At 33.3% G+C, this 17,957-nt stretch overlaps 2 protein-coding genes across 3 annotated transcripts; both read right to left on the bottom strand.

Annotated features, from left to right (window-relative positions):
- Positions 1-38: 38 nt before the first annotated feature.
- LOC127938789 (DNA repair protein RAD51 homolog A) lies at positions 39-4,468 on the bottom strand. 2 transcript variants are annotated; one of them, XM_052535659.1, is made up of 10 exons: positions 4,391-4,468; positions 3,640-3,734; positions 3,421-3,558; positions 3,228-3,345; positions 3,056-3,147; positions 2,237-2,331; positions 2,050-2,163; positions 1,830-1,959; positions 611-732; positions 39-517 (listed from the first exon to the last, which is right to left on the bottom strand). In XM_052535659.1, exons 2-10 carry the CDS (start codon positions 3,727-3,729, stop codon positions 394-396), a joined length of 1,023 nt encoding a protein of 340 aa, XP_052391619.1. In that variant the 5' UTR covers positions 3,730-3,734; positions 4,391-4,468; the 3' UTR covers positions 39-393. The 2 variants fall into 2 exon arrangements, with proteins under 2 accessions (XP_052391619.1, XP_052391620.1); XM_052535660.1 differs by lacking the exon at positions 4,391-4,468 and adding an exon at positions 4,360-4,387.
- A 91-nt stretch (positions 4,469-4,559) lies between these two features.
- On the bottom strand, positions 4,560-14,194 carry LOC127938787 (adhesion G-protein coupled receptor G2). Its single transcript, XM_052535653.1, has 18 exons — positions 13,900-14,194; positions 12,446-12,697; positions 12,232-12,306; positions 11,765-11,845; positions 11,529-11,657; positions 11,258-11,323; positions 10,958-11,026; positions 10,652-10,823; positions 10,097-10,256; positions 9,843-9,977; positions 9,358-9,462; positions 9,227-9,269; positions 8,829-8,929; positions 8,523-8,644; positions 7,873-8,138; positions 7,680-7,767; positions 6,173-6,468; positions 4,560-5,344 (listed from the first exon to the last, which is right to left on the bottom strand). Exons 1-18 carry the CDS (start codon positions 13,931-13,933, stop codon positions 5,199-5,201), a joined length of 2,340 nt encoding a protein of 779 aa, XP_052391613.1. The 5' UTR covers positions 13,934-14,194; the 3' UTR covers positions 4,560-5,198.
- Between the last annotated feature and the right edge of the window lie 3,763 nt (positions 14,195-17,957).

Raw genomic sequence — 17,957 nt, 5'->3', positions numbered from 1 at the left:
CTGACACTATTTTACACACACACACACAAAATGCACTCTTCTTGCTTTAACAGATAAAACGCTTTAATTCTGAGTAGCTTATGTACAAGAAAAAGGTTTTGTCCAGACAAAACAAACAAATATAACAAAAGATGTAAATAACAAATAGTAAAGAGGAGGCTGACATCACTGTAAAGATCAAATAATTACACCAGCTCAAATCACCCAGATCCATGAATATCCATTAATCTGTCTATATGGAAATAAACCATGAGTTTTACTCTGAAGGGTTCATTCTCCTTCCAAAATCTTCTTGAATATTTTCAGACTAAACAATGCGTGTCCACATTTCAATCCCTTTATAGGAGTCTTTTCTCTATGATGGGCTCACACACGTTCTCTGGACGTCTCTTTTCAGTCTTTAGCATCACCCACTCCATCAGCATTAATGGCAAACATCGCCTCTGCCTCGGGCAAACATGGAGAATCATAGATCTTACATATCCGCGTCTCTCCTCGACCTTTCCGCAGGTATAATCTACAAGAGACAGAGAATTGATTTGAGATATTAATCTATAGAGTCTGAGAGCATCAGTGGGCTCCACAATCATCATCCACTGCTGAGTGTTACCGAGTAGTCGAGGCGTGTGCTAGAATATTTCCTCCAATCGGCTTCTTGGGGTCCGCTGAAAACATGGCTGCTCCGTCCACCTGAGCTACCACCTGATTAGAGATGACCACAGCCACACCAAACTACAAACCAGATTTAAAATCATGAGACATATTTCTATGATCTCACATTATTTTTTATATATATATATATATATATATATATATATATATATATATATATATAACATTATATATACATAGACACATTTATATAGTTTTAAATATTTAGGTTTCAAAAAAGCTTTACAGTAATTAGGAATCATTTAATTGTTTTTTAACTTTTTTTTTTTTTATTGTTAATTCAGCTAGTTGTTAATGCAACATCTCATTTACTTTAACTTTATTTACTAATATAAATAAACCAAAAAAAATATAAAAATATGGACATATTGAAAGAACAACTAATAAAAATGACAGAAACATTAAAAAGTTAACTTTTAAATGAAACTGAAAAATATAAAAATAAATGCTTAATCCACAATATAATAACATCTATTGTAGTATCTCAGTGACACTAAAAAAAAAAACACTGACCAAGAATCCTTCATATGTGGAAATCACCTATTTATTCAAGATTTAACATTTAAATAATTAAAGAAACTGACAAATAATTACAAATCAAGAACCTTATTCTGAAATGCTGGGAAACTGCAATATGTGAAAAAAATGTGCATAAATTGGGGGGGGGGGATTAACAAAAGATATTTAAAAAGTGTATTACGTTTAAAAGCAAAGCTGTAAGAAAGTCAAATAGACATCAAAACCTTTATTTTTCATTCAGTAAAAGTGATCAAATATTTCATATTTAATTGATATTTCAAAAAGTTTAATGAAGCAATAATAATAATAGACAAATAATTTTATACAGCATATAAAAGGCTTTTTTTCCCTATTTGCCAATGGAGTTAAAATTCCATAAGACAGTTCACACGACATAAACATGACCAATAAACTCTCAACTATATTTTAAGACGAGCTTCATAAGAAAAATGTTTACTTTGTACATTTTTCTAAACTTGGTTTTTATTTTTTCTTGTGGACTATAATGCAGCTTCATAATAATATTTAATCATTTATTCAATATGTTTTAATAACGAAATTCTAGATTCTGCAAGGAGTTTGTAAATTTATGAACCAATCAGATCATAAAACAGCATGTGTGATCTCTCGTACTCTACCTCATCAGCGAGACGGAGCAGCATACGTAAAAACCTCCCCAGATGCCCCTGACGGGCGGACAGCTCTCCTCGCCCGGAGTAATCTGTCCTGTACAGAGCAGTAGCGCTGTCTACTATCAGCAGAGCGTATCTGAACAGAGATCGAGGACAATTCAACACTTGGAGCTAATGGAGACAGCTGTCTGGAGTCTGGGAGGATGTGTGTGGGTGTGTGTGTTACCTGGACTCAGTCATCATCGCTGAGGCCTGATACAGCAGCTGTGTTTGATGGTCTGTGTTGAAGGCTCTGGCGTACGCCACGTTATCCAGCACGTCGCTGCCCACCAGCCCGTACCTGACACAGCAAACACAACCACAGTGTGAAACCATCCAGAACGGACAACAAGTGTCTCTAAAGCGACTCTGACCTCTCAGCTACAGCCAGCAGTCTCTCTGGACGGAAGGTTCCTTCTGTGTCGATGTACATGGCTTTTCCTTCTCCACCGCCCTGATCTATGGGCAGCTGAAATGCAGAGTTCATATTTTAACCCTGTAAAGCCTGACATGAAATTACAGTCAGATGTATATATTGTACATACATAGTGATTACTTTATACACACTACAGCGTTTACTGTACCCTTAGACAGAATCTAGAAAAAAAAAATAGTATATGTAATTTTTGTTGAGTATCATATTTGATACACCAGACTTTTATGGCTCCTACGGTATGATGTCCAGAATATAATATAAAGCATGACTAATAAAATAAAAAAATCTTAATATTTACTAAGTCCACAGTATACTGTCCTGCGCATTTTATTTTATTCTTATTTTTTTATTTTACTGTTTCCATACCATATTTATATATAATTTTCTTTTGTTTGTATTCTTTAACAAATGCACTGTCCATGGAGTGGACCCGGCTTCCATTTCACTGCTGGTCATATGCTCTCCATATAACCAAGTTTGTTACACACACAAATCTTCAATCTTGAATTCCTCCAGTCTTCAGTGTCACATGATCCTTCAGAAATCCTTCTGATTTGTTATTATCATTATTATCAACGTTAAAAACAGTTGTTCTGCGTAATACATTTGTGGAAACTGTGGTATATTGGAAATATAAATCTTTCGTAACATTATAAATATGTTTACTTTCAGTGTGGAGCAGTTTAATGTGTCATGGCTGAATAACAGTATTCTTTGAAACTTCTTAAAAAAAAGAGAGAGGAAAAATATATTTTACCTGGCATGTGACGGCCAGTGTGTGACACAGCTGTGTCTTTCCTGTGCGAAACTCGCCGAACATCTCAGTGATGGACCCCGTCTCGATTCCTCCTGCACAACACAGATACACAAAGATTCAATCTTTACAGCACACAGTAGATTATTATTAGACAGAGAGTTCAGTGTCGCACCCTGCAGGAGTTTATCAAGCTCTTTGGACCCTGTGGAGATCTGGATGATCTCAGCTCTGCGCTGGTGGAACTCCGTCGCTGTGGTGAAGCCCATGGGAACCATCTTAGCAGCCTCTGTCTGTTTGGTTAAAACAAAGAATTAGAGGTTTGTTCATATCGCTAAATACAGAAGTGGCATTTCTGAACGTCTCACCAGGATCTTGTCGGCTTTGGCTTCACTGATTCCTTTGATGTGCAGCAGCTCTTTCTTGGGCGCATACGCTACGGCCTCCACGGTGTGAAAACCACCATCTTCCAGCTTCTTAATGTCGCTGCTGCTGATGCCACTTTGCTGCAGAGAGATTTACAACATCAGCACCATGAAAACATATTGAAAGAGCATTTGTGTTTATATCCACAACAGCAACCGTACCTCCAAACGTGAAACCGGTTGCGGCCCAAAATGTTCTTCCTCCTCTACATCTGCCTCCACCTCCACCAGAGACGCATTCCTCATAGCCATATTTGCTGTTTCATAACACACGACACATTGTCAGTTTAACAATTTGAGTGAAAGTTGGTTAAAAACTTTGGTTGTTTCACTTGGTCTATAAACCAAATTCAGATTAAGTTGGAATAATAATGTTTTAATGACTTTTTCAGAGGTCTGGAACGATTAGAGTAGCATTCACAAAAAAATAAAATAAAATAAAAAAAATAAAAAAGTATCTTAAGAAAACACGATACAATACATGTCTGGACATGTTATCTATGTATAATTTAAAACACTAATTTGTAATAACACGGTAAAAAGACAAACAGTGATGGTAACACCACAGTATTTTGATATACAGCATTGTTTTACGCAGGAAAACAAGCAAGTTACCATGGTATTACAATCGAACACAGTGTTTTCTAAAAATAAGAAGGATAAATCGTAAATTAACTAAACAAAATCAACAACTATTGACGAGTTCATTGCTAATAAAACTTATGAATCAGTCTTGTCTTAGAAACCCCGCAGAACATACACATAAACACACATCTAATCTAATCGACACTCCATGTAGTGTACAGACATGATCACACACTAAAATCCATATAAATGTTCCAAAATATTCACGTAGACGTGTAATTAGTTCATGAATTAAACCTTCAATCGTGATTATTGTTTTGCCACTCACCCGCTAAGCTCCACTTCCAGTTCAAACTAAATTTTCCCGCGTGCCGCCGTAAGGTCACGTCACGACGTCATGACGACATCGCGTCATCGCGCTTTCGAAAACTCAAAATACAAATTTGTTTTATTTTGGGGTTTAATTAAATATATTTATATGAATAAAATCCGATTTGTGAGGCCATTTACAACGGTAAAAATACGCCTGTGTCTAAAAACTCGATTTGTGAAGAAATTTAGAATAATACCCGCTATTCAAAATGTTTTTATATTTTGCATAACATGGTTTTCATATATTATCTGTAAAAGAAAGAATTTATTTTGCTACATATAGTCTCTGTAGGTTTACAGTGTTATTTTATTACGAGTTTATGTGACATCTTCAGTAAAATGCATACAGGGAAGGAAACATAATAGAAAGTTAAACTTGTAGGCCTATAGAAAATACTTATATAAAATAAATACAAGAATTTACTGACAGACGAACTGGTTAAAAATGATAACATACACATCAACGTTTTGCTGCTTTTAATAAACATATTATTTATTCAATTTATTATATATTATTATTTTTTATTTGCTCCCTTTACTTTGAATTTCTTTAAAATGCAATTAAGCTGTCAATTCAACTTCCTGTTGCGCAATTAAAATCAGTTCAAACTCATGATTTGAAAAGAGTACAAATTATTAAAACTCTGAAGAGTTCAAAAAAGAGCTGCATATGTGACAGGGAATAATTTGCATTGAATTGACTCACTTTTATAATACAAATGAAGGTAAAATATCAATAGACAGGTCATTTCAAATGTATACAGTCAGATAATTTTTTTGGTGTCTTCTGTTGCTAGGTCTTCGTATGGATTTTCTGTAACAGTTTCTTCAGTCGTGACACTCTCCTCTGAAGGCGCCGAGTCTCCAAAGAGGGTGCTTGCTTTCAAGTAATATATGAACAAGAAAAATCCTAGAAAAACATACACAAAATGCATGTTATTTTAAGCATGTTTTATAGGCCTATTATATAAAAAAATTATTTAATGTTTTTAAAGAAGCCTCTTATGTGCACACTAAAAACTGTAATATTGTGAAGTATTATTATAATTTAAAATGACTTTTTCTATATGAATAAATCTTAAAACGCAATATATTCCTGTGATGCAAAGATTACTCCAGCCTTCAGTGTCACAAGAGCTTTCAGAAATCATTCAAATATGCTGATTTGCTGCTCAGGAAACATTTATTCTTATTATAAATGTTGAAAGCATTTGTTGTTGCTTAATATTTTTGTGAAAAGAAATAAATCTGTGTATATAAGAATGCATATTAGAACGATATATCGCAGGAATAAATTATATATTAAAACATTTTTAAATAGAAAACAGCTATTTAAAAATTGTAACAATATTTTACAATATTACTGTTTTTATTGTATTTTTGACCAAATAAATGCAGTCTTCGTGAGCAGAAGAGACTAACTTTTAAAAATATCATAAAAAAATCATATTTTCCCCAAACTTTTGACCAGTATAAGTAAGTAATAAAAAATAAGTAATAGACATTTTAACACAAACCGGAATTTTGTTTCATGTTTTAAGTGTATTATAATATAATATAATACAATATATAGCTCTAGATTGAATAACATATCACAATTACATAAAATCTTCTGGACTTTAAGGCTTAATCCATGTCTGTCAGCTTTGAGGTCATATTTGCCAGAGTATCCCTAAAAGTTTATAAAATTATAATTTTAAATGTATGCATTTAAATTCAGCTGCAGTAATGCTCTCACCTTGGAAGGAGTTCAGGATGGTGAATATGTAATACGAGGGCAGACGCATAGCTCCGTAGCTGAAGAAGGCGAAGCTCCAGGTGAGTCCCAGCATGCAGCAGAGGCCCAGGATGGTGGTGATGTCAGTGGTGTCGGTTCCTGAGCGCTTCACCTTTCCAGCCTTGTTCAGCTTGCTGAACTTCAGCATGGAGAGCCATCGCAGCACCACAACGAAGGTGCTGAAGGTGAAGATGAAGATGAGGCAGTAATAACCGATGTTCACATAATAGTGGATATTAGAGTCTAAAATCCAGCACCTGCACGGGAAAAAAGTGCAGATGGTTAAAGCTGACAAAATTACATAGACAAATATTCGCCCTCACACCCACTTACTATTTTTTTCTTCATAGGAACAGATTTAAAGAAATTTAGCTTTACATCACTTTTTCACTAATGGATCCTCTGCAGTGAATGGGTGCCGTCAGAATGAGAGTCTAAACAGCCGATAAAAACATCACAGTAATCCACAAGTAATCAACACTGCTCTAGTTCATCAATTAATACATAATGAAGTGAAAATCTGCATGTTTGTAAGAATCCATTATTAAGAGATTTGTCACTTTAAACCATTGCTTCTGGCTAAAATACTGTATGACTCTATCCATAATATTGCTTTCTCCAGTGAAAAATTAATTTAGTCTGAATCAGGAGAGATATATGCACAGATAAGGCACAATTTACTTGTACAAATAGTTAGAAACAATTCTAAACAAATATGTTAGTGGATTTTGAAGTGAGATGACAACCTGGCTTTTTATTGGGGAAAGCATTATTATATTTTGTCCAGAACTGATGGTTGAAAGTTAAAACACCTTAATGATGGTTTTGTTTCTTACAAACATTCAGCTTTTCACTTCACAAGATGTTAATTGATCATCTGGAATGGTGTTGATTAGTAATTGTGGATTGGTTTCATCAGCTGTTTGGAATTTCCATTCTGACGGCACCCATTCAGATCCATTGGTGAGCAATTGATGTAATGCAAAATTTCTCCAAATCTGTTCCAATGAAGAAACAAACTCATCTACATCTTGGAGGGCCTGAGGGTGAATACATTTCCAACAAAATACTCATGTTTAGGTAAACTATTCCTTTATAAATAATGTTTCGGATATCTGATAAAGGCATTGAAGTCAGCAAAAGTCATTGTTTTTAAAGAAATAATATTGCATTTATGTCTGTAGAATGAGTGTTGCACTTTTAAATTTGACTAAAGACCACTATGTCCCCAACTACCACAGTGTATTTTATTGCTTTTACAACTTTTAAACAGTATATATATTTTTTTTTTTCTTCAAAATAATATTTTACAAAGTTTTGGCTTTAGTAAAATTAATAGTTTTTTAGTGTGAAGAACATTTTATTATCTAAAGAAGCTTTTTCCATTAATAGGTTTTCATGCATAACATTATATGGCCGCTATTATATTTTAGGAAGTTCATCTCATCATATTTTGGAGTCCACTTACATAGTTACGTTGCTCGTCTCCGTTTTTATGGTCTGCTCACCATATTTGCCCAAGACGTAAATGATACTGACAACAAGAGCAGGAGGAGCTGAAACAAATTGTTGACAATGCAATTATAGTATAAGAAAGAGCCTTCAAACTCATCATTGATAATCTGAGCACTTACAGTACTTGAACAGGTTTTTGTACTCACCCCAACCAGCCACAGAGATCTTGATCATGTAATGTTTGATGGTGACTGAGTGTTTGGCCATCTGCAGGCAGAGGTGAAAAGCCTCCACCGCAAACCAGTTGAAACTGGCCAGCAAGCAGTAGTGCATGAATCCAGCCATGATCTTGCAGGCGTTGACGTCCTTCATACGTGCTACGTACTCATTCGACAGGAAGGCCACATTGAGCAGGAACAGCGCCACAAAGAGATTAATCAGCACACGGATAGAATCAGTGGCCTTCACTCTCCTACATTTAAAAGGCAATTAAAATGTTCAATCCATTTTTGAACCTTGAAATCAAAGAGCCAGACATTGTGAATTAAAACAATTAAGGATTAGCTTTGATAATAAAGTTAATTTAAACTTGAAACCATAATTTTAAGCCAGGTTTTAATTTTACAGTCATGTTGCATCCAAATTAGACCCAATCATTAAAGGAATATTCTGGAATATTCTTCAGTGTCACATGATCCTTCAGATATCATTCTGATATGATGATTTGCTGCTCAAGAAACATTTCTTATTATTATCAATGTTAAACAGTCGTGGTGATTGATATTTAGTGTAAACCGTGGTTTATTTGATCACTTCTTTGAAAAACAATTCCAGAATCATAATTGGTGTGTCTCACCTCATGAGGAAGTGCATGAAGAGCCCGATGGACAGGAAAAACAAGGAGAGGCCGCAGCCGATGTAAGTGATGTAGGTGAGAGCAGTGAGGTCGCTTTCAGAAATGGTTATGTCTGGAGAGATCTGTATTAAAACCATGTTTAGTTACACAGGACATTAGCAACATTAAGGATTTAATAACCACAAAACATCTGTTGTGAAATTATTTCACTGATTAATAAACATAAATCTGAAGGTGCAAATACTTAATATACACTTGCACTCCAGCTCAACTGAACAGATGCCATAAGGAAACAGGAAAACCTACCATAAGCACAGCGAAGAAAGTCAAATGATTGCATTGACATGTTACATTGGTTCCTCCTTTAGTGGTATTGCACCCTTCAGTTGTCCAGTTTGGCTTATTTCCTGAAAAAAAGGAGGGACTGGTCAGTTTTGATTAGATTTGATTTGATTTGATTTGATTAGAGGTTTTAATGAAACTGACATTATGCTTTCATCAGCAGCATGGGCCGAAAGATTCAAACTTTTAACCAATTTTCTTAAATTTGCTCAAGTACGAATGCCAACATTGAAATTTAGCTCTCTGTGATATGAAAAATGAAAGTGTATTATTTTTTGTGACATTTTTTAAATAATATTTAAATATCTGCTATAAAAAACATGCACAAATAAAAACAGAAAAAACACAAGAGCATCACAGACCGCTTCCATCCCATGAGTGACAAACCGGAGTTTCCTTAGTCTCCTGCAGAGAAATACATCAGAATTTCACAAAATAAGATTCAGATGCATTTTACACTACTAGAAATACTTTTTCCCAAACATCTGAATACCTGATATTTGAATGTCAAGCTGATGGGGTCACTCAGATTTGAAATTTTTGTCCCCATTTCGATGGCATAAACCTCATCATTCAAAACCGTACTATTCTCTGCATCCTTAAAACAAAAATGATAGAGGATTGTTTGGGTTTGTTTTGTTTAATTACTGAGCAATAGAATCAGACTTCTATATAGAAACATCATGTGATTTACATCACATATAAAATAAAATGAGATGCAAATAAGACCAATGTCAGTAAAACGTCTCGGTTTCAGAAAAAGGCAAAAAAAAAATAATAATTCCCTATATATCTAATTGTTCAGGATATTCAGGATTATTATCATATTTTATTATTATTTTAAACCACTTTTTATTAATAAAGATATGCATAATTTTGTAAAATCACTCAGTTAAAAGTAGAAAAAAAAAACAGCTTTTCTGTTATAAACACATCATTTAATGCTTGACTTAGTCCATTTTTGATGTTTCTTTATACCTTTGACATGTTAGGAAAGCGGAAAACACCCATAAAAGCGCTTCCTGCACTTTGGTTGAGCGCTTTGTTAGCTGCTTCCGCTGGAATACCGAAAGCGTTGGGATATTTCTCCAGTACAGCAACATCATCTAAAACCTGTAAACATACCGAGATTTCCATTCTGAGGTACATGTCATGTTTTTAAGAGACAAAAGTTTTTGTCATGCAAAGTTAAAGAAAAATGTGTGTATGTTTGAAATCACCCGTCTACTTACTCTGATGCCAGTTGTTGAAGAGTAGATGAAGTAGGATGTTGTGATTTTGGACTCACTTTGAATTTTCTTTAAAACCCCTTTAACATTACCCATGGATACAGAGGCAATGGTCAAATTCCCCATAAAAGACAGCAGACTGGAGAGATTTTTCATTGCCCCACTGAACAAAATAAAAAAAATATTTGTGTCGTTGTTGTGATAATATCTCTAATAAGACTACATTCTACAATATTGAAACATCAGGCACAACATACAGTATGGGTTAGATGAGAAAAATCCCCTGTGACAAAATCTGTTATCACCTATATATATATATATATATATATATATATATATGTGTGTGTGTGTGTGTGTGTGTGTGTGTGTGTTCTTTTCTCATGTGCATCCGTCAGATACATTATCAAGTTCAGTAAATTATAAAAAGCTTCCTAAATATGGATTGCAATGTTTGCATGCTAAGGTTTGCAAATGATAAGATACACTGATGCCTATTTAACAAATATTACCACTATAAACCTTACTAGACTTCAATCACATGTTTAAAGGAGTACTTACGCAGCTGTCTCAGCATCTGTCTCTGTTTCATTAGCATTGAATTGTTTTGATAATTCATCGGGTAAAGGGATTGTTTCCACAACTTGAAAAGGACTTCCACACTTATAACAAGTTGCAGTTTTATTAAAGATCCCAAGTTTGTTTATTTTATCTTCATCACCTGAATTATCATCTGTGAAAAATACATAAAAATGATAACTATGTAAATAGGGAATAAGTAAGAGCGATGTGCAGCATTGGGGTTAATCACACATTTGTTCTGGAAGTGAATAAAGCAAAAATAGACATATTGTACCACGTTCTTACCGCTACAGCTGGGATCATATTCTGAAATCTCACATAACCTTATCACATTCAGGCAGGTCATTTGACATGCTTACACACACACACACACACACACACAAAGAAAAATATTACAAGCTATGCAAATAATACAACTGTAATATTCCATATATACTATGCAAATACTTTATGAGGTTAGTGTTAAAATGTCTGTCAAATCTGTCACTGACTATGTTACAACATATTGGTTTACCACTCCATTTACGGGAATTACAGAATTCTTTTATTAGTCTAATATATCTTTAATATTAATATAACACTTACATTTTTTAGAATTGTCCTCACTTTTGTATTCAAAATATTCTGTGGTTTTGTTAGTCCAGTTACATCCTTTGATAAAAATAACAAAAACATACTATTAGATATCTGATCTGCATAAAGCAAAACACTTGTAATATAGCAAATATATAGTGAATAAATTTGACACTGGACATTTAAAGTTTAAAGAAACCCAAGGATTATATTGTTTTCATACACTTCTAAAATCACAGGCTACCAAATGAATAAAAGGAACATAAAAGATCTCTTCATTCACCTTGATTAATCCAAGTGTTCAAAGTAATATTTGTGCAATTCCCTTCAATTAAACAGACAAATGTGGGTATAACAGCTCTGTTTATGCTGAGATTGTATGGTGAGTATCTTGATAAAATCACACCATAGTCTGCAAAACAACAGGTTAGAAAACAAGGTTACTCTGGGTTAAAAAAAGGGTTGCCCATGCAAAACAAAGCCCAAGAGAGGAAAGAGTCCAGATATGTTCAAACCCACCACTGTTGTTAAACAAGCTTTCTGTATAAGCTGTATTTTCTTCATACGAAAAGACAATCATGTTGATTGGTTTTGTTGTTACTGAAAGACAAAAAAATAGACATGTTATTAACAATAAACCTGTTTCAATGAAAGGTTATTTCGTACAGTTATGAACTTTCTTCTCAGAATTGTGAGTTCCAGAATTCAAAAAAAAAATACAAATGTTTTTTAACTTGCATTTGTGAAATATAAACTCACAATTGTGAGTAAAAAAACTAAACAAAAACATAAGAATTGTGACACACTTGCAATTCACTTTTTTAATATTTTATCCTCTGGTAGAAATAACATTTTATAATTAACAGCGCAGAAGATTTAGGTTTTCAAGATAAAAACATTTAAAACATTTTTTTTTTTCAAGGAACGTTAGTAGAAACTTTCTCTCTTGTAAAATGCTGTTTAGGCTACATTGGGTTTCTCCTCACCTGATGATCCACTAGAATTGCACAGAATAGTAGACTGGCTCGCCTTTGGGTCCCATGTACCATTAATACATTTACCTATTTAAAAGACAAATGATAAAGAATTTGGACACCAAAATGTAATTTTTATGTTATGCAGTAACAACATACACACTATACATTCAGTGTCATAATAATTTAATTCTCAATCCTTTTGAATGTGTGTGATTTGAATCACCTGTTTTCATGTATCCCATGAAACCATCATCACCCAGTATAAACATATCCATCTCCATATCAGTTCCAGCCTGATTTTGTTTTTTTTCCATCATGCCAGGAGTAATACATAAATGTTTGCCATCTTCCTTTTTACATTTACTCTCTCTTTCTGTGGAAATGCTGAGGAGGGCAGGTAAAATGAGCAGGAGGCCACAAATGTTCCACTTCATCCCAGACAGGATCTTAAGGTTCCTCAATAACATCTGAAAAACTACAAGAAGCTTAATGTAAGACATGAAATACACTGTGTTTCACTTTTAAACTCAAATGCAAATGTGAGCAACTTTCATTTGGGAACACTTTGGAAAATCCCAAAAAGGAATAAAACATTTTTTAATGACGCATATTTTCCTGTCATTTTTAAGTATAGATTATGACATAAAGATAACTGCCCACAACTGTTTACCAAGATAAAATCATGCAGAGCTCCAGGTTACTTTCCAGTTATTTTAGCTGTACAAAAACAGTCTGTTATGCTGCTTTATATTACAGACGTTTGTAATTAAACGCACAGCGCAAATAGTTTTACCATTGACAGCGCTTTGTTATTCTAGTAATTTACCTGTATTGACTAATGTCTCACACATTCAAAGAAAATAGCTTACTTCCGTGTTGCAAAATAAGGTGGATATTTTATGTCTTTTTTCTTGTTGTTGTTGTTCTATATTTTGATGAAACAAGTTTACCTAAGCTGGTTTGGCATGAATAAAGATGAAAAATAAGTACAAATAATAACTGATTCAAACTTCATTATAGTACTTTACAATAAAGTATGTATACAGGCATGTTTTTGGAAAAAATTAAAATATTTTTTTTTAGACTGTGAATGAACCATATGCCCTCATAAGAATTCTACATTTTGATGGAACATATATTTTATTTTATTTTAATTTAATTTAAATTTAAAAAATTAAAATGATTTATTTGGGTAGATTCCATTAAAAAAATAAATCCTTAAAAAAAAAAAAAAAAAAAAATGAGGTGTAATATTTTTACCATATTTTTTTATTAGATAGCTCAAACAATTTTTACAGTGCATGTAAATTTATGAGCAGAACTGTACATTAAGCAGATACTGCTATCCAAACTGAATTAAGGACATTAGAAAAAGCTAAATCAATTTAAAGACTAAACCAGAATATAACAAAAGTATAAAAATATTTTACTGAATCACAATTATTTTTCATTTATACTCTTTTTATACTGCCATCTATGGTTCCAGGAAGAACTTTTAACATCTATGCATTGACCTTTCCACAAAAGGTTCGTTGTAGTAGTAAAAGATTCTTTAGAATTTCAAAATGTTTATTTATTAATGTATTTATTTATTCATTTTAAGAACTGCTGACTGAAAGGTTCTTTTGGAAACCCAACATGGACAAAAATATAAAATAACTGGAATGAAATTCTTACCTGCTGAAGAGTCATTGAGTTTTTCCAAATACATCTGTCATTTCATCAAATATAGATGGTACATAATTTTGCATGTAGCAATTTTGCATTGCATTTTTGCATGTATCTTCCCTCCCCCTGTGGTTTTCTGTTCTTGTTAATCACATCTCTGGATGCAAATCAACCAGAAGAACACATGGGATGACAAACATCATTTAGTGTGTAATGATTAATTCAAATTATTTTATTCAAAATGTTTTAGTCACAAAACAACAAAGTGCACATCTTCTTCTTCTTTCTGGCAGATCACAGACTTATAAGTGTATTACCACCTCCTATTTCTCAAGTGGACCACTGACTCTCCTAACAGAGATTGTTGACAGTGTCAACGGTCCATTTGAGATATAGGTGGCAGTAATGGACTTATAAGTCTGCGATCCGCCGTAAATCAAGAAGAAGAAACTGCCTCAAGTTCAGGCATAGACAATAAAAGAAATGGACACAGAGATCCCGTTAGATTCAACGGAGACAAGTGAAGTCAATTAGAAGCACTTACTTCTTGGGGGTCGAGCGTACTGCGCAGACTCAAACTGAGCTTGATGACGTAGATGTCACTTGAGCAACCTGTCTGACAATTTGTAAGTTTTCTAATTGCTGTGCCAAGAGAAATCTGAATCACCCACCGAATCTTGCAGAGATGGCGAGCGTGAACAGGAGCAAATTTTGCTAAGTATTCTGATTAATTATCTCCCTTGACTTTATTCCTCCACGTTGTTTCAGAAGCCTTTCACTCGGATATACGTCACAACAAGGAAAAAAAGGACAATCTCAACTTCCGTTTCATGCTGACTTTAAAGCCTCGATTCCTATTCATTTCCCATTCCCACACTTATCTAAGCAGATAAAAAAAATGTCATTTTTGGGTGAACTATCCTTTTAATCCTACCCTAAAACTAAACTTAACAACGACATAAACTAATAATAAACAGCAAATTAGGAGTTAACTGTTAATTGTTTACATTTTGCAGAATGGTTACTGATGAATACTCTATTATTCATTGGCAGGTTTGCATTTTAATGTTATTATTTTTTTAAAAACATGTTTTACTCTTTAAATGAATGAACAGTATGTAAAGTTATTATCTGTGACATTTTCTCCCATGCTAAGGTTAAAATGCAAAGTATATGACATCAAGGTTGTTTTGCCATCACTCCCAATCTCACCATCAACTATCTGTCGCAAATAACAGTTATATCCTTCTTAGGAAGACAAATAAGCCTCTCAGGAACATCTGTTGCCTAACAAGGCAGTAGTAAAAACAAGCCCTGTGTTCTTATCAGTACCACAGTGCGGTAAATAGAAGTTCATCTGTTTAACAAATGAGAGGACATCTGCCAAACAAATGAATCATTGTGAGTTTACAGTTATGTAAGGCTTTGTGTTGAACTGAAGCACATATAGTACATATACAGATGATATACAGGAATATTCAGGAATAATAATTGGAATATACAAGAATAATAATTGATGATAATTGTGATATTTTACACTATATTGAAGAGGGCACTGATTATTTGCCATACATGTGGTTCTTTTTTCATACATTCTTTGAAAAGTACTTTATTGATTGGGAAAACATAAGTAATTCTGATTAATTCTGTTTGCATATTGTCAGTCAGCTTATTTGCATTATTTAAAATGACTAATTTTGTTGTGATTCATACACATCGTGTTTGTTAAATGGCATAATGGATCAGTGCTGGAGAAGATTCAGTTCAGAGCTCATTTTGTTCAATTTCTTAATATAAATTTGTTTGTTTTTTCTTTGTACATAATAAATGTTCAGATAATACATGGTGAGATTTGTATTATTGTATACTATACAATTGTAGTGTATATTGTAAAGTGATCTGACCTTAACCTTGGCATGGTTATATTCTCAGCTCATAAAAAAAACATTTATAACGGTGTATGAATCCATTAAACCTATTATATCATATTTAAAACAAATTATCTAAGGCTAAATTATCAACATGGATATCCATAAACCCACAAACATTTTTTTTAGCAAGTAAAAGACCTTTTAGTATCAGTGTAAAAAAGTCCACCTTCAGGTCATGGATCACAAGTCTTCTATTTTTTTTCTGTGAAATATATTTATAAACACAAAAAAATTGTTTTATATTGTTAATAATATTTCAAGATTAACAATTAATGTATTAAAGCAACTTATTTATCCATAAATACATATTTTTAGAAAAATTGTGTTCAAATGTGAGTAATATATATAATCATCAGGCTTTTGAGAAACATGTATTTGTTCATCTCTCAATCATCATTGTATTGCAATGCATTATGTTTTGACACCACAGAGCTTTGATCATAAAACTAAGCATTAAATAAATAAATTAAATATAATCTTGCTAAGACATGAAAAGAGAAGGTCATTTAAGATGTTATTTTTGTTTTCTTTGTGTACAACAAAGTATTCTAATAGCTTCATAAAATGTATGGTTGAACCACTAATGTCACATGGACTATTTTAATGATGTCCTTACTACCTTTCTGGGTATTGAATGTGTCAGTTGCATTGCTGTCGATGCAGCATTTGGGAGATATAGTGACAACTAATATATATGTGCATTTCATGTAAATAATCTGATAGATAACACAGATCTGACCTATTTACATTACAAACTACCAGAATTTTATCTTACTTTTTGGCTATAGAAATATCAGCAACTGCACCAAATTGCATATTTTTTTGCTCAGTCTGGGCCTCTCAATAAAACAGTTTTTTTTCTTTATATAACAGGTTTATATTTTCCTTATCAAGCTTCACATTCTACTATTTCATAGGCTACTATATAAGCCGTAAAAGCATTGTCCTGTATCGGCGAGATCTAGATCCAGAGAGAGGAAGTGAGCTCCCTGACTAAATGGTGTCAGGAGAACCATCTCTCACTCAACATTGAGAAGACCAAGAAGCTGGTAGTGGATTTCAGGAGACAAAGCAGAGAACACACACCCATCACCATTGACAAGACACCTGCGGAACGGGTAAACAGCTTTTAGTTCCTCTGCGTTCACATCAGTGAGGATCTCATGTGGTCTTCACACACTGATGCAGTGCTGAAGAACGCATATCAGCTTTTTCCCTCAGGCTATCAGACTAACAACAGTCAGAACTTATACACCTTACAGTATACTCCCTCTATACACTCTTAGAAAAAATAAAAGGTTCTATCAGGCGCTACGTATTTGGAACCCCTAAAAGGTTCTTTGTAACCAAAAAGGTTTTATATTATTTACATTAACAAAATTCATTACTATTACTGAAAGAATGCTAATTTTAAATATTCAAGGCTTTAAATGTACAAATCAATCTTAAAACACCAACCATTTAAAAAAATCTCATAAATAATGAAAATAGAGTTTCACCTACATCTACATATTACAAAATTACATTAATCTATCACTAATAAATAATGCAAATATACGGATTCATCTAAATTCCCATCAGGGTTAAAACAACATCAAGTACCTCACAACTACAAATCCATATTAATATAACTCACAATGGAAATATACAGATATAGAAGTACTTCAAATCCACAAATTCATATTAATATCACTCATAAAGTATGTGAATACATAGATTAAAATTCAGATCAACATTTCAGAACATCAAGTACTTCAAATCTACAAATTTAGATTAATATCTCTCAGATTACAGATTCAAATTCAGATCAGCATTTCAGAATAACATCTTACGCCTCATATTTACAAATTTACATTGTAATTAATCACGATCAAAGTATCAAATCAAAGTATTATGATAATTGATTATTCCTTTTTTTGCACTGGGACAGACAGGTTTTTTTTTTTTTTTTGGCTTCTGGAGAGTTTAAACAGGTATTGCTCAACAAAACTCATCATGTGAGTGATTTGCTTGGGGTATTCCACACTGAATATGAAATAAGTAGCAAAGAGGCACTCCATTGCCTCCATCACATCCATTTCTGCGCTCACAATGTTGACACCCCCCATATTGATGCTGGCTCTTTTTGCATGGAGG

The sequence above is a fragment of the Carassius gibelio genome, chromosome A20, assembly GCF_023724105.1.
Source record: "Carassius gibelio isolate Cgi1373 ecotype wild population from Czech Republic chromosome A20, carGib1.2-hapl.c, whole genome shotgun sequence".
Lineage (NCBI taxonomy): Eukaryota > Metazoa > Chordata > Actinopteri > Cypriniformes > Cyprinidae > Carassius > Carassius gibelio.
The sequence above is the reverse complement of the archived record's forward strand: the minus strand, read 5'-3'. Positions and strand labels throughout refer to the sequence as shown.

Excerpts from the sequence above, each read along its gene's own strand:
- LOC127938789 (XM_052535659.1), bottom strand. The coding sequence starts at position 3,729 with ATGGCTATGAGGAATGCGTCTCTGGTGGAGGTGGAGGCAGATGTAGAG. Across the intron at positions 3,559-3,639 it reads AACCGGTTTCACGTTTGGAG|CAAAGTGGCATCAGCAGCAG; the intron begins GTACGGTTGCTG and ends ATCTCTCTGCAG. Across the intron at positions 3,346-3,420 it reads CCAAAGCCGACAAGATCCTG|ACAGAGGCTGCTAAGATGGT; the intron begins GTGAGACGTTCA and ends TTAACCAAACAG.
- LOC127938787 (XM_052535653.1), bottom strand. The coding sequence starts at position 13,933 with ATGTATTTGGAAAAACTCAATGACTCTTCAGCAG. Across the intron at positions 11,846-12,231 it reads CAATTCTAGTGGATCATCAG|TAACAACAAAACCAATCAAC; the intron begins GTGAGGAGAAAC and ends TTTGTCTTTCAG. Across the intron at positions 11,324-11,528 it reads GAACACTTGGATTAATCAAG|GATGTAACTGGACTAACAAA; the intron begins GTGAATGAAGAG and ends TTTTTATCAAAG.